Below are 23,356 nucleotides of genomic sequence, written 5' to 3' on the forward strand. Positions count from 1 at the left end.
AGCTGCTTATATGAAGGTCAGAGAATGCAGAATCAGGGCATCTCATTCACACAGGAAAGTCAAAACTCATCTCTTTTAAGACACACTATTTCAACACTCTTTCCTTCTTAAGAGTCACACACGTTTCTGTGTTACCAGAGGGTCTTCCTTACTTCTGCCTGTGTATAAAATACACACTTCCTAATAGAAAAATGTGACAATCTGCACAGGTAAGGTCTATTTTGCTTCTTGTGGGATATTTTCCTGACACAAGTAAAAGACACATGTAGCACAGGTTCCCATAAATCCCTTCCAATCATAAATGAAAAATTTCAGAGTTCAAAAAAATGACTGGGTATTGTACAGGAGATAAATTATTTTTGTACTTCACTTTCTTGCTTCAATACATGACAATAATCCACGTCAGACAAATTCTTTTAGTTGAAGATGTTTACTTGATAATTTAATTGCCATATTAAAAAAACACTCATAAATTTTCTCTGGCATCTACCCTGAAAACATAAAATTTCCAAAGACAGGAATCGTTTATTTAGGAATAGATTGTGTTATGGAAATTTAATTTTTTTGTTTAAACCCCATTTATTTTTCAATAGGTATCTTAAGTGTATTTTATTCCACGTTACTTTGATTTTTTTTCTGCTTCATAATGTAGTAATAATTGCACTACCAATGCTGATGTCACACAATTGCATATGAAGCAACTACAATGTGGAAAACAAAATCAAAGTTTAATTTTGGTGCGAGAAAAGAAAACCTGAATCAAAATTTTCAAAGTGGAATTTTCCCTACCCATTCTGTCAGACTTTTCCAAATCATTTGCTTTCACCAGGATGTGTGCAGAATTTCAAAATATCAAAGTATACTGCATAAGGCAAACTACGAACTGCAGCTAATGCTTTAAGATTGACTCAACCAGAAAATCCAAAGTTAACAGACAGCATATGCCTGACTACATCATATATTATATCACACTGACTAAAAATGCAGTGATAGAAACCTATGCAGTGCACTTGTATCACAATATATAGTAACTCAGAACAATATTTTTAATTCTATGATGATTAAAGGTCACATATCATATTTTAAAACAAGCAGAGAACATGAAACATCACCCACTTTCAATATAACTGCAACATCACTCATAAAAATAGATATGAAAGGATGTAATAATGGCACACATAAATATAAATGCAATATAAATGTACTAAAGATTACATAAAGGAAATTGTTGTGTCTGTGTTCAACCAAATGAGATTTTAGGTACTTCTGATATACTAAGCATTCACAATGCCCTTCTAAACAGCAGAGCTGGTCCAGGAGTATTTAGCAGAGTCTTACTTATTGTAATAAGGGTTGTCATGGATAGCATGTACAAATTAGCAGAATCAAGCAGAGATTACTTCTGTATTGACATCAATCCACTTGAGGAAAAGGTTCTGCACTTACTCTTTCGGACTATGAAGATTGCATACTTATTCAAACAAAACAAAATCTGATTTATCTTAGGAAGTTTTAAATTTTGATTATTTTTTTCTGAGTGGAGACCAATCTTTATATTGGTAAGAAATGTGGGTTTGTACCCAATATTTAAGAATGTTAATTAATTTATTGATGATTACAAGTGAAAGAGCAGTCAGAAAGAAATATTTTTAGTGAGATATAGTCCACATGTCCTCCTGACAGTCCAGCTACACAGTCCAGAAATGTTTAGAGCAGTCTTCCAAAACAAAGCACTTTGCTTCCAAACTTATGCAGCTTACTTTTCCACATTTGTAACTTCAGTCATTCCTCAATGTCCTGCTTTTCATCATGCTGATAAGCTGTACAATAGCTAGACATAGTAATCTGCTTTTCTTTTCTTCATTAGCAATGTCCATATTTCTTTCCCTTTGACTAATTGTTTCTAATATAAGGTTAATTATAATTTCTCTTTGGACAAAACTCACTGTTTGAAATGCTTTTTTACAACTTAAGAGCCTCATATGCAAGAGGAATTCCAGACTGCTGGCTACCACTGAGAGATTAGCTCTGCTACTACTAAAGGCTGGAAAGCAAATTTATCCAGTAAATCAGACAGACACTGGTGACCATAATTTCCAAGTTTTAATATTAATTACCTTGTGCCTTTCACTGGATTGTTGTTACATGGTTCCCAACGACCAGATCCTTCCACACTTGACTCAATGTAGTACCCAACCAGCTCCTTGGCATCTGGAGGCTCTGTCCAAGTGACAACAACTGAAGTATCTGTATTCCTAGTTGGCATAATACGGCCAGGAGCTTTGGGAATATCTGTGGGTGAGAAGCAAAAATAAATGAGTGGCCTGCTGGTTAAAACTTACAAATAAAATAAACATGAAATTCTATTCTTGATTATACTAGCATGACTAGTACAGATTTAACCTTTAAAAAACTGCTCTGATTTAAATTAAATAATCTATCAGGACAGGATATGAGATGTTTTACTGTTCTAAAAAATGTATTCCATGGGCATCCAAATGCTCTGAGAAGTCAATATGAAGTGAACAGAGATCATTTGGGGATTGGATTGAAATCTGCATTGCTGTTTGGGAAAAAATTGGTGATGTAGGTGTAGCTACTGATGGCTTTCTGTATTGAACATCTTGGCTCCTCTTCCAGTGAAAATTGTCTCTGCTTTCGTGCAAGTATTAAATTTTTCACTTGAGTTTAATTTGGCAAACAAGGAAGGTTAGACTCTGCTGATGTCTGGGCTTATTTTCAATAAAGACTCTAAGTAAAACAAAGCATTTTTGTACTTCTTTGAGTTTTCATTTTCTTTTGCTATTTGCAGTCTTTGCAGTTCTTGGCATCATTATATGCAGCTTAATTTCCTTGCTTTGCATCTGTCATTTGACTACATTAAAGGTTGAGCAACCCAAACAAAAATTATTTTAGCTAAAGGGAATAAATCACTGACTGCTTTTCATACACTTGAATTATTTTCTGGGCAGCTACCTGCCTGCAGACAAAACAATTACATCACAAACTGGAAAGTTACCCTGTGCATAATTTAATATACACAATCACACACTTACCGAGTTTGTCATCCACTATGGTGGCTTCAGTTGCTTCTGAGGGTTCACCAATTCCAGCTGAATTGCAGCAGCGAACTCGGAAGCAGTAGGATTTGCCTTCAGACAAATCAAAAACTGCAAAGCGAGGGGACTTCACAGGGATCTCGGTGTTCACCCTTTGCCAGTCCTCTGTGCCAGCAACACACTGCAGTCAAACCCAGAAATCATGTTTAGAACAGAAGTATCTGAAGGCTGAGCATCTCACACAGCAAGGCTTTCTCCCTGGACCACTGAATTCATGTCTGCTGTGGAGAATAGGGAGACACATCTTTTCTTTGGGGCTTTCCACAGAGTGAGCATATTTCAAAGCTTATGAATCTGCCAGATGTTCACTTACTCCAGAAAACATACATGAAAGTTTACTGGTTTTAATATACCAGAGCTAAACCCTCTCCACTGCAAGGAAGTGATGTTATTTGCTGCACCCAGTCTGGACCACTTTCAAAATGAGTTTTGCAGATATTCAACATTATTCTAGGAGCAAAACCCTAACATTACCACTTTGTTCTAGATGCACTTGTGGCACTCTTGGTGTTTTTGGGGTGGATTTCAGAATTAATAATGATTTGACCCTCATTTTCCATTAAAAAAAAAAAAAAGAAATTAAGTTTTGAATTGTTTTTACTTCCTTGCCTAGAAATTCTACATACCATGATCACTTATACCACTAACACTAGTGATTGATTTTTTGCTTTGATTTACATTAAGTATAATTTCAAGTAAATGTTTCTGGTTTCTGAGGGATTAAAATTCTTATCTGACTATGTGACATTAGTGCTGAATACTCAGCATGCAATCAATTATTAAAAAACTTTCTTATGTGAAACTCAAAATTCATATATTCACCCTCTCTAAGGCTGTTGCTAAGAGAAACTAATTTATTTAGACAAGACTTTGTATGAGAGATGGAAAACACATAATGGGAAGATATTTATGTCTCCCTTGATGACACCTCTAGACTGATAGGAAAAAACATGGATAAAAAAAGTTTATGAGCCAAGAGATGCTAGTAGAAAGGGTGATGGTGTGAAGAATTTTCTAAGATAGCAGCCATGCAAAAACACCTCAGGAAAGCAGGTGAAATTAAAACTGATTCTGAAAAATTAATTAAAAATTAAAACTGAAATTCAATCTGATTCTGCTCAAGGAGATCAGAACAGAAATTTTGTGGTCTTTGTTGAGTTGGTAGAGCAAATGGAAAGCTAATGCAGAGGATGAACATGAAAAGGCAGCTGGAATAGAAAGTGCTGATGACAAGAAACTTGCAAAATGCTTCCATCCAAAATGTTAGCAATCTGTCCTTCCAGACACGCTTCATGTATGCAAATTTTATATGTATAATTAAATATATAATATCATATATGTCTATAATATATATTAATGAGATACATATACATAAAAATAAACATGCATTTTATATGTGTGTGTATATTTATATATATATACACATAATCACTTGACTTTGCTCTGTGCTTTCACATTATAGAAGGAGTTTTGTTCTCTCTACTCCAGGTAGGTCAATGACACAATTCAAGAACAATATTAGTGGGTGTGACACATTCTTCATTTACTTTCCTATTTCCCATCTTTCTTTTATTCCTAGTTTATCTTAATTTACAGTTTGACAGTTATTTTGATGGACTTCTAATCCTTGCCCTAATTTGCAAGTCTCAGACAGAAATGAGAGTTAGCCAGAGGTCCAGAAGAGATGAACAAAACAAATGTAAACTATTGCCACAGCAAGATTCTGATTTTGTCCAATTTTACCTTTTCCACAAAGTACATGATACCCTCATGGCCCCGCTGTCCTGGAGGTTTCCAGCTAAGCACAACATAGTTCTTGGTGGCCTCAATAACTTGGAGGTCTGTGGGTGGACCAGGAACAACACCCTCTGAAGGACAGGGAAGAATAGGAAAGGGAACTTGGATTTAATTCTTCCATTTTTGTATCAGAATTAGCATCATAATTAAACAATAGGAGTATCATTATACCTCAGCACTTCATTTTTTTTTAATGTAGAGTTAAAAGTTTTCTAAATATTTGGTTTAAATTTCCTTCTTTTAATTCTAAGCATGATTTCATTAGGTCCTGAATAATGAAACTTCACCTCAAAAAACAAGTTATTGAATTATTCAAGGTCAAGTGACTCTCAGAACAACAAATTTTGGGTGTGTGCCAAAGTCCACTTCACTCAGAGCTTTCCTAATTACTCAACCAGCTTCACATTAGACATTTGTAGGCAAAAGGGCTGTGTTTACCTGCAGGTTCTTCCTCAGTCACAATAATCTGTCCAGTCCAAGGAGCAGAAGGGTGACCTGAAACAAATGTCAGAGATAAAACAATGAGAACAATCGGAAAACTGACTCTTTTGTGGTTCAGAACAATTGCAAGATCCCAATGAGCTCAATTTTTGGTTAATGCTGTGGCTGTTGCCCATGTAGCAAGCTAGTTACCCAGGCTATTGAGAGCAGCTCAGCATTTAACAGCTAGAAAACTTAATCCACTGAAACATCTATTCCTTCCTAAAATGTCACTGAAGTCTCCTAGGTGACAAGGTATTTAGTTCACTCAGCTCATCATTTTCAGAGAACTAATTTCAGCTTTATTTCCATCCTCTATCCCTTTGGTTTAACAGTTCACTTATTAAAGGAGCATCCAAATTCCTGCAGGCTGCATCTTGTCTCTTTTTAAGTGCTTTCTCTCATATTACCAGCTTGTAAATCATGGGTCACAGTCACAAACAGCAACAGCTCAGCCTGACTCAGCATGTCTACTTGATAAACTTGGGTGTCTCCCTGAGTAACCAATATGTTATCACACTATTGCAGTTATGCAGCTTTCAGGTCAGTGCACTTTCAGAGATAATTTTTGCAAACATTGATCTCCGCCTCCATGTTGTTCACCTTACATTGGCTGATTTGATTTGGAGATGAAAGAAGAGAGGAAGCAAGTGGGGAGAAAAATGATGAGGGATGAGAGCAAGAGATATAACAGGAATAGAGCACCAAACCCAGACTTCACCTTCTGTGACAGCTTCCATGCTGCTCATTGAGAAGAAGAGCCCTCTGCCCTCCCCAGGCAGGGTTTCACATGTCTGACTGAGTGCAATTTGGCAGTGCCAAATCTCCTTCCTCTAGCCTTTTGTTTTATCTTGAATGGAAACCTAGATTATCTGGCTGCAGCACTGTACACAGTAGCTCATACAAGCTGGGACCGTGGGAGCACTGTAGCTTTGTATCCCTTCACCATTTTAAATTGCAAAATCCCAGAAACATGTAGAAATAGATTTTTTAATAGAAGTATAAATTTATTTTAGGCATGTGATTATGCCATATGCATAGAGCGGTGGTTTTGGAAGCAAAATGTCTGAGACATTGTGAGGCCACAGGAGAAATATCCTTGACTTGTAAAATGCTAACCTTAAAGCAGAGATCCTGGGATCTGTTGGGCTGTCCTGGTGTCGTTCTGGTTATTGCAAGACTTGGATTGTCACACGAGAACAGAATCAGCCACCCTTGTCTGTGGCTCAGAGAGAGACTATTCACAGGATCTGTTTAGCTATTTTATTGGCTGAACAAAAGCAAATCTCTCTAGGCAATTAAACTCTCCTGTGCCCTTTCTGCCCCTTTCTGCAAGTTTGAAGCATAGCACCGCAGTCAGCCAAAGCTATTTCAGCAGATAGAACACAGTGCAAAGAGCACCGAGATTATTTCTTCTTGGCAAAGCTGTCACCAAAGAATATTTTGGCTTTACATTGCTCCCTCTGGTGGGATTTTGAAGGCTTGTGAGTTGATAGTCCTATTTTTTTTTTTTTTTTAATGAGTTGAGACCTCTTAAACCTCTCATGCAACCTGTAAAAAGCACATCTTACTTCTAAGCCTGGCTCTGTCTGCAGGATCCAGAGCAGCCACAGGCTCTGACACCCGGGATGGCAGGCTGACACCAGCTTTGTTCACAGCTCGGACTCGGAAAATATAGGAACGGCCTTCAATCAGACCAGTGACAGGAAAACGAGCAAACTTCACAGGATTCTCATTGCACTGGGTCCAGTGGGAGGTGCCAACCTCACACCTGAAAAACACAAACAGCAAGAGCAGTGCTGGGAAGGGGAAAACATGGACTCAGGGCACCCCCACGCCTTGGCAGCTTCGCCATCTGTTCGTGATCATTGGCTGGCCTGCGCCAGTTTCCTCAGCAGAATTGTGTAGTGGTGACATCAAAGCAGCTGCACCAAGGCGTCAGGCTGAAGTACCAGCTGGGCATGCACTAAATCCCTCACAGCTGCACCCTTCTTTCCTGAACTGAAAAAGCGATAAGAGCAGACTCGCTTCACTGTTTAAACCCCCCAAGCATGCTTAGGGAGCGTCAGCTTTAGCTTACTTGAAGGGACAGGAAATATGCAGCCCTTGCAGTTGCCAGAAGGACACTGCTTCAGTGCACAATGCTGCACTGTCCATCCCACAAGGTGCTGGGCTTCATGGGGTGCAGAATCCCCCACTGTGAGTTCTGGGAGCAGCCCAGCACTAAGATAGCTGTGACGGGTGTTAAAGTGGGTTATGGCAGAACGAAAATAGGACAAATACCCACTTCAACTCAGGGAGGCAGGAGAAGCCTGTGGTGATGGCTTCCCTGTATCCAGCAACATGGTCAACAGAAGCGTGACCTTTCAGCTTGGAAGAGATATCTGGTGAGGTAGCTACCAAGGAAAAGGTTACAGTTGCTACCCAGATTTCTTGGTACATGCAAGAATCTCTCCTGACAATTGTTACCATCCCACTCAGGGTGGTTTTGTAGCTCTTGTGTCTGCTTGGAGTGAGGGGTGCCCAAGCTTTGCTTCTACCATTAGCACAGATCAGTCCTGCTGGCTCAAGTCATGCCCTCAACTCCACAAGGCAGTTAGGGGCTACCCTGCCTGAATATTTGGCTCCTTAAATACCTTTAGTGGGATCCAACACTGGACAGCAGTAACACAGCTTTGAATTTGGGAGCAAATGCAGAATAAACAAGGTGAACACAACTGAAACAGCAAAATGCCATTTCTCTTGCATTTACTTTCAGTGCTAGCATCCCTCAATAGCCTAGTTTTAAAATGAGATATCGTTCAGAGTCTAGTCCTGACTTTTGTTTAGGATTTTTCAATGAATGTTAAAGAGCCATAGCTTAGATCTAGCAGAGCATAGTTACAGCAGTGACTGGTACTCAAAAGTTATCAAAACAGTAAAGTTGTATTTGAGTGTTAGATTTATTTCACAAAGCAATAACCTCTTTTTACAGAGATATACTTTATGCATATTCAAAGGCATAACATAATGGCATATATATATATATATATATATATCTTTGAGTGCTTTTTACATGCATTTGAATAAGCCCGAGGAACCTCATATGGTGAAGTTATTATTAATGGAATTCAAACAAATATTACCAGCACTGAAAATCACTGCAAGTCTCAAAATACTGACTTAATTTCTTAAATCACAGGCTTCTAGGATCCTGACACTGTGTGTAACACAAGGAGGGTTCATATTTTTAAAAGTAATTTCCATGAATCTTGTGAATCTAAGAGCTGGAATAACAACAGCATTTGGGAAATAAATCCAAGTCCCTTTGAGATAGTATTTTGCTTTCTGGTGCATAGTAACTATTAGGAGAGAGGCAAGAAAGCCCTGGTACTGAAGGAGCCACAGCTGCATGATGCAGAAGAGCTTCCCAACACTACAAAATCCTGAGGCCTCTCAAGCCTCAGAGGAAGCAGCAAGGGTTGAGCTGTGCAGATCTGTCAGAATCCTTTCTATGCAATTAAATTAAGCAAGATGTGATTATTTCCATGACAAAACAAAACAAAACAAAACAAAATCAATTTTCTTCTGGCCAGCAGCGAGAATGAAAATAATAAACTACTTCTTTTAGCTCATGCTTTTAAATGTGTCTTTAGTTTTTTGAGTTGGAATGAGCAGCAATACTCAATACTGAATTCTCCAGTCCTGCACACTCACTGACCTGTCAATGAAATACCCAAGGATGGGGTTTCCTCCATCGACAGCAGGTTGCTTCCAGGAGACAATGACATAATCTTTGTTGGCATCTAAGCACTGCACATCTAGTGGTGCTCCAGGGGCTCCAGGGATTTCAGCATCAGCATCTATGAGGATGGAGAAATATGTTTGCAAATATGAATCACAGTTCTTTCACAATTATTAATCATTAAGGACCAAATTATGTTCCTGGTGACCTCAAAAAAGTTTTTGCTTTTATGTTGCTAGTGTTTTTCTTAGTTTTGGCTTTCCTTTGCAACATTTACAAATGTTACTGCAAATGTAATTCACCTAGACATTTTAAATATAATTAGTACCATGCATATTCTGGTTAGGGAGCTGTGAGAGACAATGTTGAACTAAAAACATGGGAGGCAGTCAATAGTTGAATTAAAACTATTCACCCACTGGATATAACAATACTGAATTAAATATCTTATCCCCACTTAGAGTCCTTCATTGTTTGATTTTGGTTGGCTATGAACTGCAAAGGTACCAAAACCTTTTGAAGTTTAATTTCATTACATGTACATTATCCCTGTGGAATAGAAATGTCATAAGGATAAGCACATTATTCCTTTCTAGTGCTTACCACAAATCTGGGACTGCTGGTGTCAAAAGGCCTTGACTCGTGCATCAGCTTCTGGACAAGTCTATCTAAAGCTTTAGAGCATAATGCTGGGCACTGGGTAATTTTTACTGTTTACTAAGCATCTGATTTGTGAGATAGTACAATCTTCATGTAGAGAAAAATAACCTTTGCAGGAAGATTCTGTGAAAGACTTTCAAATAAGAGATGTTGTTTCTCTGCAGGATAACATCAATTTGTACAATTGAGAGCGACCTCAAAAGAAGACCTAAGAGTTATATACCTGAATAAAAAAATCTTGCTAATAAATACTTTTAATACATTCCATATAAACCTGAGTTCTCAAAGAGGTTTAATGTTTCAAGGCATTACATGGTTTTGGTTTACAGTATACAGTAATCCAGATTTTTCCTGATTTTGACTTTCATTAAAAAATGCCTTATTAGAAAATTTAATATGCTTCATTAAGTAAAACAGTAGTCTTCCTAAAAAAAAAAAAGAAAATCCCAGCAACACTTTGGAGAGTCTTCTCTTATAGGCAGAGTAACATCACATGGAGCTTTTGAAGCTCTGCCAATGTTGCCGAGTGCAGGTTCTCATTACAGATAACTCGATGCGTTTTTAAAAATGGTAACATACAGAGTAAACCATCTAGTTAACATCACAGAATACTAAGAACATTAATATAATAACAAAATGTCTTCAGTGACCTCTTTATGACAGGTTTTAATTGCCTGTATTTACCACTTGACAACGTGAGACAACAGTTTCTTTCCAAGACAGAGTGGGAAACAGCTGGGAGAACCACCACTGCTGATCAGCCTCTAGCAGGCTAGGATTTCATCCCTGGTGGCTTGCTGACAAATGATGACCTGTAGCCATGGTAGAGGAGTCACACATGCTCTGGAAGCCCATCTGAATGTGTAACATTATGAGCCTCCCTTCCATTGATACACTGATTCCTGTGACACAAAAAGACAACTGCCCCAGCTTAAATACCAGAGCTGCCATTTAAATAAAAGCTGGCTACAGTAGAGGAAGAGCAATGAAGAATACAGTAGCCAGCCAAGATTGTGGGGACCATTTAAATAGTAATGTAGAATATAATTAATGTAGATAGAAATTGGTAAACACACTCATTGTCTAGGAAGATACTCTACCGAAAGGAGTAGTAGGTTCAGTCAGGTCACACCTGTGTTGCCAGATGTAATAGGATTGAGGGTAATCATTTATTTATATGGCAGCACAATGTAAAACAAATGAAGAAAGATGTCCTATTTCTTGTCACAGAAGCTCATTTCAATAGGCTCTTTCTTCAGGTGCTGAAAACGTCTGCTTCAGTTGTATTTTCTGGGCAGGTTGTTGTCTCACACAGTTCTGCTGGACATGGCAACAAGGAGCCATTCTGGCAATGGTCTCAGAGCCAAGAATTTCCAGAGCTTTTTGAATTAGCATTACACACTTCAGCTGCTTTTAGCAGCTGGGACAGATATAGAATCAGCACACAAGGTGATAGCCACATCTCCTCTTAAAGAAAAAATTCTCAATGGATATTCAGTGAAGTTTTTGATGGTACAAGCAAACAACATTCACAAAAATTACATTTTAATTCTACTCTTCACTGCATTACTTCAGAGAATCACACAGTGGTTGAGATTGGCAGACAGGTCCAGGTATTTCCTAGTTTGGCCCCTGGCTCAAAGCAGAGTCAGCCAGAGCTGGTTGCCCAGGGCCATGTCAAATCAGATTTTTTCTGTCTTCAGGGACTGGGACTGCACAGCCTGTCTGGGTAACCTGTTCCAGTGTTTTCTTTGCTCCTTTCTATCAGGTACAAATGGATAAACTACCCCCATGATCTCTCTTTTCCAGGCTCAACAGTCACAGCTTTCTCAGCTTTTCCTCATATGAAAGATGTTTCAAGCTATAAATCACCTTCACATCCCTTCAGTGGCCTCACTTCAGTGACCCCATGTCTCTTTTGTAGAATTTGATCTAGCACTCTAGATGAGCCCCACCAGTGCTGCATAGATGGCAAGGATCACCTCCACAGCCTGCTGGCAATGTTTTTCCAAATGCAGCCCAGGTTGCCACTGTCTTTGAGACAAAGGCACACGTTCACATTGGTCCACCAGGATCCTTCCTGAAAAGCACCTCTCCAGACAGACATCAGCTTATTCTGCTGCATGAGATTATGCTTCTCCAGCTGCAGATCTTTGCGTTTCCATTCCACTGTATTTTTTCCTGCAGTGTGCATTAGAAAGAACCCCTCAAACTGAACAGAAAATCTTGACAAAAATAGTGCAGTTTAGCTTGCAGTGGGATGGTTACAAAAAAGCATTTGTAACTTATTATGTGCATTTTCCCTCCTTATGACTGATGTTCAGCACTCTGAACATAACACCCTAAATTTCCTCCTCAGAATGTTAATGGAGTTTAGAAATCTTCGGGCACATGACACCAAAGCCTGACGTACGCATGGATTTCTTTCAGAGATAACAACTGGAATGTAAATTGCTAGAATCTATCAATAGAAAATAATTATTCTATTGTGATGGGGGGTGAGAAGGGGAGTGGGGGGAAGCACCTCACGTATCTGATTTTGGGAAGATGTTATCCTTATCTCTGTAGTGAGTTTTGTGCACAACACTGTGTCCTACCTCGAACAAAGACATAACCACTGTACTCTTCATAGTACTCTCCCATCGCCACTCGGAGCGTGTAAAGACCTTCATCTTCCTTGTTTGCATGAGTCAGTGTCAAAGAAGCTCGCTCCCCGCTCCACTGCATCTGGACCCATTTGGATGGTGTAATAAGAACACCTAGGAATCAGAGAAGTTCATGATGAGCACCAGCAGGATCTACTGAGGAATAGATTCTGAATATGGAGAATATATTGGGATAGACTGGAAATACAAAAGAGATCACTCTTATTAGACAACATTCTGTCTTTGAAAACAGTCATAAATTACATTTAATTCTGCTCTTCTTACAACTCTGTCCTTGATTTCAAAGCATTACTTCAGAAAGCAATAGTTTTTTATATATCAGCTGCTACAAAACACTGTGCAAATGCATAAAAACCATCTTGGCATACAAATAAATAAATAGTAAAAGCTACATGAGCTCTATAAATGGACCACATAGATGTTGGCTTCTAATGCTTCTAATGCTTCTAATTCAGATTTTTTTTTAAGAAATAAAAAATCCCTAGAAGACATTTTCATAGTGCTTTGTCAATTTTCTGTGGTTTCACATCAAAATGCTAAATTATGAAACTATTCTAGTTGAAAAAGAGAAAATATCATTGGAAAATGTGAGAAAGTGATGACCAAATCATAATATTGACATAAGCTGAAATAAATAAAGATTTACATGAAAGAAGTTTATATTTCTTCTTTTCAAACATTCTCACCATTTCTGTACCACTCAACGTCTGGTTTGAAGCGCTTGATATCAGGATTGATGACAACTGTGCAGCCCAGACTCATTGTTTCACCTTCTCTCCCAAAGGCTACATCAAACTTGTCAACAAAGCTGATTTCAAACCTGGAAGCATAGCCATGAGGAGTAACAGCAACTGTATAAGATAAAAAAAAAAATCTGGTTTTCTTTCTTTCTGTGAAAAGAGTAGGAAGAAAAAGTACTCAGTCATTATGAATACAGTCCCAGGTAAAGTTCAAGGTATAAACAGGAACAATATGTATATTAAGTCATCATCTTCAGAGGCAATTGCAGGATAATGCAAGTCCTTTCTATTGCAGAGAATTGACTATTTCTTGATTCGTACAACTCCAGTGCTCACAGCTACTTCATTTTAGCAGGGAGAGGCTTCTGCAGAATTTAGTTTCAGAATTTTCAAAATTTCTACGCCAGTGTTTTATCCTAAGGTTTGTTTTATAACTTAAAAAAACTTCTATTTGTGATCAATTATTTGTTTGGGTCAAGTGGATCTTTAGCTTATATAGTTATTTTCTTTCCCCATTTTAACTCCTTGCTCTATCTCAGAGAAGTCATGTGTCCACTTAGCCTTTGTTTTTGTAAGCTAATAAGCCTTTGTGGCTACTATTATTAATATAATAGGTAGCCTGTTTCTATTCTTGTTCCTGAATTTATCTTTCCGGATGCTGAGTGTCCCAAGTGGTGAAGTTTTCCAGGCAGAACATCCTGAGTGCCTTTCACTTGTACTGTACATACATAGCAGAGGGCCTTCCATGTTTGTTTTGGAAACAGCTGAGCTGATAAAAACTAAGGTCACACTCTACTCAACTAGCCTTTACTGATAACTTTCTCTCTTCCTGTGATCAATGAATATATGCAAATAATGACATTTCTTTCCCATAAAGAAGTGCTAGATCCCAAATTTTATTGGAAATATATAGAAGTCTCATCTGTCAAACATTTCATGGGGTTCCTAGGGCACCTTCACCCACACGGCATATGTGGGCAGATTGTCTTATTATCATGGAAGCATGGATGCCGTATTGTTAAAATGTGAGGTTCTCAGGTAAAATAAACTACAGTTTTTACTTTGAGTTATCCCAAAATAGTCTAATTGGGTTCTGGAAACCCAGTTGTGAAACCCAACTTATGAAACCACATAAGCAGCAGATAACAATTAAGTCACCTACTCTGTGTAGGCACAGGCTTCCTCATGCCATGTTTTACATATTGCAAAAGAGGAAGTGGTTCTCTCTTTGACAGATTCTATTTCATAGTGAAGTGAAATATTAACAGGACATTTCTTATATAATCCAATAGACCTAGAAGGCAATGCCATTTCCCTCTGCTAATGAGGCTAACACCATCCCAAATTGTAAAGCTCCACACCCTTGTAGATCAGACCTGCTTCTTTTTAAAAAAAATGTTACTAAATATTCTGCTCAGTCATGTGTCATGGTGTCACAACTATAATTGCAAGTGTCAAAGAAACACATTGTAACTTACATGGAGACAGGGAAAGATTTCTAGCATGCAAAAGACTTGCATCAATTTCTCCTTTGTACCCTAAAAAAAAAAAAGACAAAACTGGTCACTACCACCAAGAGGCAAAGGCTCTGTGAGCCACAAAACCAAAACTGGCAATGTGCATCTTAATAAGAAAAAAACTTTGAAGGAAATGTTTTGCAACCTACTTTTTACCACGAGGGAAGCATAAACCGACACTTCTCCTTTAACATTCATAGCAGAAGCATGGTACTGGGCAGTGTCATCAAATTCACATCTGAAATGATAAAAATTATTAGGCAGAGCAACCAATTGCTCCTTGGCATAGCCTCTCTGGTGTTTTACATTAAGAAAACCCTCAGAAATCTGGGTAAAATCTATAAAGTAAAAGCTTGGGAGACAGACACACTGGACACTGGACTGATTGTAGCCATTAGGTTTTCATCAATGTTAAACCCCTGTGTTTGAAATAAATGTCTCTTTTCAAATATCACTTACAGATTTGAATCTGGGAATACAGTATAAGTAGGAAAAAAAATCTGATAATATTCCTTGCTAATTTACTGTCTTCTACGAAGAGATGCCTAATATGAAACTTGTAGCATGGTAGGTTTCATAAAATATTTTCAAAGGGTATCTGCCAGTAAAAAAATTGTCAAATACAGATTGTTGTTGATTAGGACTTATGTTTTCAATATTTTTAATGCAAAGGGAGTGCAAAGATTTCCTGCTCTTTGATGAGTACTCTAAAAGACCTTTCTTGTATATAACGAGGACATCTCAGTTCTGTTCCTCATTTCAGTAAGAATTGTGAACTTTGCTATATTTGAAAAACAGTTAACTCACATATTTTTACATGTTTAATTGTACTCATCAAGACAGAAAAAGTAATCATAGGTGTCCCACTTTTCTGACTCTGCCATAAATAGAATAACTAGATAAATAATCCAGATAAATAACTCGGGTAAATTGCATGTCCTCTACTGAGGTAAATCAGAACTGCTTCAACATTTAGAAGACAGCATTCACCACAGTTGATATCTCTGATATTACCTGACTTGATATCTCTTACATCCCTAAGAGGTATGTTCACATTTTGCAGGTCTTATTCTATAGCAACATTTCAGCTAAAGCTGTTTGTTAAATCATTTAATATTTCCTTACTCGGTAATCTCCAGGGAATGCAGCCCATATCGACTTTGAATTATATACTTGCCAGGGTGAGCCTGTACATCAATGGGCACATTATTCTTGTACCTATGGAAAAGCAAAGAAGCAGTTACATCACAAAGAGAAGTCATTCTATACTTTAAAAGGTCAGGTGCTTGATATTTGAAGTAGAACATCAGCTTCTGCATGTTTCTCCTTGATAAACTGTAGTCTAACTCCCTGGGAATACATTGCATATCTTTGGAAGTGTAACCTTTCTCTCTTTCTCTTTGACTTGTCCCAGGTAGATTTTATTCTCAAATTAAAAGAAGAAAATAGTCTTGAGTGGGATGAAAATCAGTTCATATTACCACAAACTTCATGTTGCTACTTGTAAAAGAAAGGAGGAGTCACATGAGCAACATCTCAGTGTTTTGTAAATGGCAAATAAAAATTTTGTAGCCTCCTTACTTACTAGCTATCATAAACATTTTGTTTGGTATGCATATTTGACCTACTTTTAAAACCTTTATATACACAAAAATGTCAGGTAGAAAGTTAACTTTTTTGTTTACTTGCAACTTAACAGGGTTAGACTGGAATATACTATGAGTGCTTTCTGGCACAGGTGTATCTTCTGGTAGGAAAGGTTTACTGTTCAAAATTCCCAGTTGTTCAGGTTTGAAGGAATAAATGAACCAGTGCTGATCACTGGTGAGCTGGTACGGCTAATTTCAGAATTTATACAAACACCTTGAGACTCTCATAGTGGAAGAACAGTGGTTCATGACAAAATCTTCCTCTTCAATTGTTGCATAAAATGCCACTTGTGGTGTAACCAAGTAAATGTTTGTCTGAATCTTGTCTTAAGCAGGCACTGGAAATATGGAAAAAACTGGCAATAGAAGTCTAATAAATAAATAAATTGCACTTTGAATTGTATACAGTACATTTGGCATTCACTTGATGTCCATAAGGAAAAAATGTTTCCTAAGAGAGTGTTTTACTGTACATAGCTTCTTCCCTGTTCTTCATAAGGTGTATATACATAAAGTGAAATGATAAAGGAGGATTGATAAAAGTACCTTCATCTTTTACTCTGATGTAGCTTAAATAAATCTTTCTTCTCACAACAGATAACCAGACAAAGAAGTTGCTTCTTCATTTCAGATTTTATATTTTAAACCTTTTGTGATTTTCAGTCAGGATAGGGAAGTGGCCTGGTGTCAGTGCATTGCCTCACTTCACCAAATAAATCAGTAATTAGCCATTTTATTTTCACTAAGAATATTATTGAATATATTTCAAGATGAAGCTATATCCACAATAAATCTGAAAAGTGCCTTTCAGCACCATCAGCATTGTACAATAAAGAATATTTCCCTGGCTAAAAATATTTGGGCATAGTAATACACCAAGTGTTTTCCAAATGCTTAAGTGAGTAAGAACCCTAATGCCTTTCATCCTCATCTTCCTCTCAGAAAAATGTCTATGAAAAGGGACTCAATGCAGGGCAGTACTCTCTATTCTGCACATCAATCATTTGCAAAGATGCCTGACCTCATTACTCTATTATCCTGGCTTAGGCAAAGAATAATACATGAATCCAGCAAGAGTAATACATTCACCATGACTCTTCATCTCATCTGTGAGCTGGTGCCTCCCAGACTGAACTGCCTGAGAACATCAGGGCATTTTTATATTACTTCTAGTGTGTAAAATATTTTAGAAAACAGAATAATGCCATCAGTTCCAGGGTATATGAAATTGTGTAAACAGGACTTAACACCACAGTATCTTTAAATTTTCTCCAAAGGGCTGGGCAATTCTTGGATCCTGTGGCAGCAAAGTTGTTTGGTTGCATGGGGTGCTGTGCAGAAAAAAGCTTTTACTGGGTCATGCCAGTAGCAAGAAGACTTTCACGTCTTTTGTCTTCATTATCAGTTAGTAAAAAGTAATTTATTCAATTTTTGTTTATTTATATTCATCTATAGAAGACTAGGACTCGTGCTAGAAGGACCACTTGTTATTTCTGGAAATGCAAATTCCAGAGCAGCCAAGTCATTAGCTAATGTGGGACTGCAACCTCCCACTGTCATTAGCCACTGATAATTTATGCTTTCTGCTACTGGTTTCAAATGTCCTGGGTTTTCCATATGCCTTTTTTTTTTCCAGGGGAGTCAGAACAGCTGCATCAGGCAGGCTTCCTTTAGAGAAAGTCCATAAAGCTTTATAGTTTTTCAGGCATAGCATGAAAAGGTCTTCACTGCTTACATAAAGAATGACTGTAATACTCTACTGACATTTTGTTAGAAAGGCTGAATGAAAGCTGACAGATCCAGGTCAGCACTGTTCTATATCTTAGAGCAAAGACACCTGCTGAAAAGGATGTGATCTCTTTTTTTTTTTTTTTTTTCATTAGTAGCCTGTGGCAAACTGAAACCCCTTTGGAATTCAGATGTACAGTAAAATGATGTATTAATTTCCACCATCCACATTTAGCACTTAGATGAAAGGCTGGTTCACAGCGAGAGCAAAGACAGACAGCTGAAGGCTCAGTTTAACCATGTCAGGTTTTGGGGATAAGGTGAATCTCAGCCAAAGTGAAAATGACCCAGCTCTTGAATTCTTGGGCAGGATTCAGGTTACAGAGCTGGATTGCAGCCATGAGTGTGGCTGACCATTGCTTATATCCAGCTGAGTCCAGATCTGAAGGGTTTGTCTGGAATCCTCTCCAGATGGAATGTGAACACAGGGCACTTGTAACCCTTACAGGATGGGAAAACTGTGTCCATGCAGAGCCTGGCTGTCAGAGTCCCAGGAGAGAGATCAGTGACTTTGTGGACTCAGTCTGGCCTATTAATATACCTCTTAATAACAATTTTTGACAAGCTCTGAGATTAAGGTTTTTAAGACCTAAATAAATGTAGAGTCCCTTAAGCAATTCAATTAACAAATTGCAATATATTATTATTACATAGCATTATAATACAATGGATGTTTCCCTTCCAACTCAGCATATTCTGTGATTTGTAGAATTTTTCAATACTTCCAAAGTTTTCATTACTTGGATAGTTCCAGATCTACCTGAAGTCACTGACTCCAAACACTGACAATGTGTCTGCTATGAGCACATCATCATTACTGAGATTACACAGCATCATCAAGGGATTTCTATGTCAGGAAGATTCAGCACTATAACTGCTCAGCTGCCAAAAAGTTTTCTCTTGACCAAAGCCTGCTTTAATGCTTCAGGGATGTTAGTGTCATTTGAAGAACTATACTCAAGTATTTGGGAAACATTAACAAAGATAGTATGATAAATTAAACTGCTATTTTTCCTTAAACATCGAGAGAAGGAATATATTTGATGTCTCTATCAAATAAAGTCTATTTATTCCTAATGCCACTACACAAATATTTTAAATATTATATTAATTAACTTACTATAATAACTATATAATTATTTGTGTTGTTATTATTATTGCTTCATTTTAATATTTTGCTCTTTTTTTGCACAATGTGACTTGAAAGGTATTCGACAGGCCTGCCATTAGTAGCTGATTATTTTTTTTAATTTAACTTATATATTTCCAGAAAAAATGAGTGCATTTGCTGAGATGACTTCAGATTCTGGTTAACTGGTGACTTTCAGTGCCAGGGATAGAAACTTACCATGTAACACGGGGTTCTGGCCAGCCAGCCACGGAACAATTAAATCTAACATTTTCCTTTTCCCAGATAGTGTGGGAACGAGGCTCAATGATAAACTCAGGAGCATGTAAGAGTTTATCTTGATTCAACTTTCTATGGAATGCCTGAGTCTCTTCTAGCTGGAAAAGAAACATTTTATTATACACTTGATTACAGCAGCAGTTAGAAGTGCAAATTATTAATAGTAAACAAACAAAAAAAAAACAACAACAACAAAAAAACCCCAACAAAAATACCCCTGCAATTTTTATTTAAACATCCAGGCACACTTAATCTCACACAGAAAATAAAGTTTTCATTTTCCGGAAGTTCTCCTTCCAAAATAACTAGATTTGATTTTACAGAGATTTTCCCTTCAAAACTATTCTAACTAAAATAATATTCCAAATCTAATTACTTATTTATTATTTTAAATACAGAGTGGAAGGTGAAATAGGCCTGAAACTCAGATGTCTTCTGTACTTGTGCTGTAATGCAAGGCTCTCTATGCCTAGATCATCTTGACAGAAGTACTTTCAAGGCTTTCCTCCTGACAGCATCTTTCATCCTCCCAAGGTAACTGGTTCAACTGCTTGACTATCCACAGAGCTGGAAAAAACTCCTAATATGTATAAATAGGTATAGGTATAAATCCTACTTTCTGCAAACTAAATTATTTATTTTCTGCCCTAACTTTCAAATATATGGAGAATTAAAGGTCCCTGTACCCAGATTATTAAAAGAGGACTTTTATAAACAGGGCAATACCAGTTTTCCTTACAATGGTTTCTCAGTCCTTGACAGGTTCTATTTGTCCTCAACATTCATCAAGCAGTGACTGCTCATTATCATAGACACAACAGATTGCAACACAATTAAATAACTGCTCCTTATGTGTTACTAATAATACTCTAGATTGGTATTTGTTTTCATAAAACTGTCATTAAATTGACTGACCTTTTATAACTCTCAGATCCTGAAGTACTTCTACATAGCCAGGCATTCCTCATTTACTTTATCTTTTCCTTCTGTGTGTAGTCATTTCCATTGGTTGTTACTCAATTTCACCCTCACTCTTTCTCAATTTTTGAGATGATTTTGATTTTTTTGCCCTGTCTTTGAAAGTTTTTACACCATTTCCAACCTTATGTCATATTTTAAAAGAATATTGCCAATTCTTCTGCTCAATACAATAAATAATAAAATATAGTAAGAGTATAGTATAGTATAGTATAGCAATATAAGTAGTATAGTAATAGAAATAAAGTAATATATTTGCTAAATGAAACACATTTGCACTTACATGTCCTGTCTGGTCACAACATATTTATAACTATGCTCTGAGAAGTATTTTTTAAGAAATTTGTTAATAATGCACATAATTAGAGATTCAGTTCCAGATTTCTTCCCTAATTTACACCTAATTTCCCCTAATTCTGCCCTAATTTATACCTAATGTACCTCTGGGGTGGGGTGAACACTTTGAACAACCCATAAAAGTCTAGAAATTACCCCTTCACTTACTTATGAGTAATATATATATATATATATACACCCACTTTTATTGTCTACCCAGCAGCTGCCTCATCCTCCAGCTGAAGGATGATGTGCCATTTAAATAGGTGTGGACATGACCAAAGAGCCTTCCCTGGGGACCTACTCTGTCCTTTTCTCTCAGCACAGCAGAAGAATTCCTGGTGCCTGCCTGGGCACAGTGCCTCTCTCCTTTTCCATTTGATACCTGGATAACAAGACTTTTAAGTGATTAAAGAGATTTCCATTGAAAATACTTAAGTTTATTACTACCATTGTTGTGATTGCCCATGGAGTAAGTCAGGGCACTGGTGTGCTAGGCATTTTACAAATAGCAGACAAAAAAAGACTAATTTTCTTTTCCAGCTTAAGTATTAATTTCTAATATTTTACCGTTTTCTTCATGGCTACACGTTCAGCAGACTCCCGGATCGCCACTTTCCTTGATTTTTTTTCATGATGTTCCTCTTCAGAAGTCTTGGCCACCTTGCTGACACTAACTCCTTCCCCTGTGGCAAAAAGGTTCCTCTTGGCAACATATGCAGCACTTTCTTTAATTCTCTCTTCTTCAGTGTCTGTGATACCGCTGATATTCACTTCTCTGAAAGAATTTTTAAAAAGCAGAATCCCATTGGAAACACGTTCCATTTCTACTTGCTACCAAACCAGCCACTATGGTGGCCAACACCCTTCTGCTACAACACTCTTATTTGTATTCAATGCAGAAACATGGGAGGGATTCTGGAGAAAGACTGAGTATTTCACTGTCCAAAGTCATGGCCATTTTCAGGGCCTCTCCCTCTAAATATGCCACACACATTTTCAGTTAAAACATTATCCTGCTGTGGCTTTTATCTCCACCACTATAAAGATGAGTGTGAAGCATAACCACAGATTTTCAATGTATTAACTTACAGCTGCAGTGTTTGTGACAGCACCGCCAAAGGTGCAAGAGATAATTGTAGCTGTATAACAATCAATGTCCTCATTCATGATTTATTAACCCCCCCCACCCTATATAATTTTAGACAACAAAAAGTTCTCTTTTTTCACAGAAAATTCCATCCTATATTGCTATATATGCCATATAATTTATATATGCTATATAAATTCCATCCTATATTATCTTTCAGGAAGATAACTGTGGATTTTCTTGAAGTCTCCTCTTCAAGCTTTGTACAAAGGTGAGACACAAAGAGCTCTCAGGGGGTGCAATCCTGTTTCCACACTGACATATGGAGGTACCTTTGAAACCATACTGTTTTGGCACTGTCAGGACATTACAGCTGCTGCAGTGCTGCATACACAATGAGAGTTCCTTGACTTAAGAAGAAGCATCAATATCTTCCTGCTGAATTAGTTACTGTAAGGGAGCATTAGCTAGCACACTGAAAACAAATTGAGTTTAATTCTCATTAAGTGCCATCTTGCAAGCACTACAGAAACATCACCTCTGTTTCTGGAGTGCACTCAAGCACAGCCTCTCTTTTATCAGAAAACACTTACTACTGCTACTACAACAACAAAGCAAAAAATAGAAGGAAGGAATTTTTTCTTTTTTTTTTTTTTAATATCTCCAATATTATGCATTTGACAGCACATCTCAATACTAAAAAAATTGAATTCAAGCTCAGAATTAAGTGTCTAGCCCCTTATCTTGAAGTCAGTTTGGTGAGATGCAAGACAGTCAAGCAGTGGAATGTGTGTAAGCTTAATTACATTTAACAATTGCTAAAAAGACTTAAAAATCTTACTTAACAGCATAGAGCTATGACCACCCTCAAATTCAACTTCCTGTGTTTCAGTCTGCTTTAAGAGGATGATCCTTAAGAAATCAGTGGGATGATAGATTCCCTCCACTTAGGCACATCAACTGTTCCCACAAATATCACCTGAAGATATAGCTATATTGAAGAAATTTTTAAAAACAATTTTGAAAAACTCAGTATAATGAATATGAATATAGCTATCTACATTCATTTTAAATTAATCCATGGCATTTTTCTTCAAAGCCAAACTGATACTATTTCTTCCTTAATTACAGTAGTTAAGATCTCAGCAACTTCACAGGATGGACTGGTTTCTCAAGGCATTAAGCATCTTTTGGGAGCTGATGAATATCCTCTGACTAAAATGGAACTCATCCTAGTCATCTGCAGTTGTAATCCCTAGATGCTTTTGATCAACAGTATTAAATATTTATTTCTAATAATTTCTCCCTGTTATAATCTTCCCAGATCAAAGAGAAACATGCTCCCTGAAATGACAAATGCACTAAACCAGCAAATTGTACCATTTAAGCGTTGATTTTACAGTC

The 23,356-nt window shown here is 37.3% G+C and overlaps 1 protein-coding gene across 2 annotated transcripts in view; it reads right to left on the reverse strand.

The window, feature by feature from the left end:
* MYOM1 (myomesin 1) overlaps positions 1-23,356 on the reverse strand; it is a 75,426-nt gene that overhangs the window by 37,331 nt on the left and 14,739 nt on the right. For both annotated transcript variants that reach the window (XM_077784125.1, XM_021551514.3), the window contains exons 4-16: positions 21,433-21,640; positions 19,489-19,646; positions 15,829-15,921; positions 14,853-14,941; positions 14,665-14,724; positions 13,133-13,297; positions 12,378-12,539; positions 9,097-9,238; positions 6,968-7,167; positions 5,355-5,411; positions 4,863-4,987; positions 3,057-3,240; positions 2,118-2,292 (exon numbers count right to left, since the gene is read on the reverse strand). In XM_077784125.1, coding sequence (XP_077640251.1) covers positions 2,118-2,292; positions 3,057-3,240; positions 4,863-4,987; positions 5,355-5,411; positions 6,968-7,167; positions 9,097-9,238; positions 12,378-12,539; positions 13,133-13,297; positions 14,665-14,724; positions 14,853-14,941; positions 15,829-15,921; positions 19,489-19,646; positions 21,433-21,640 — 1,818 coding nt within the window. The remainder of the gene's footprint in view (positions 1-2,117; positions 2,293-3,056; positions 3,241-4,862; positions 4,988-5,354; positions 5,412-6,967; positions 7,168-9,096; positions 9,239-12,377; positions 12,540-13,132; positions 13,298-14,664; positions 14,725-14,852; positions 14,942-15,828; positions 15,922-19,488; positions 19,647-21,432; positions 21,641-23,356) is intronic.

Source organism: Lonchura striata, chromosome 1 (assembly GCF_046129695.1).
Source record: "Lonchura striata isolate bLonStr1 chromosome 1, bLonStr1.mat, whole genome shotgun sequence".
In the NCBI taxonomy this organism is placed as follows: domain Eukaryota; kingdom Metazoa; phylum Chordata; class Aves; order Passeriformes; family Estrildidae; genus Lonchura; species Lonchura striata.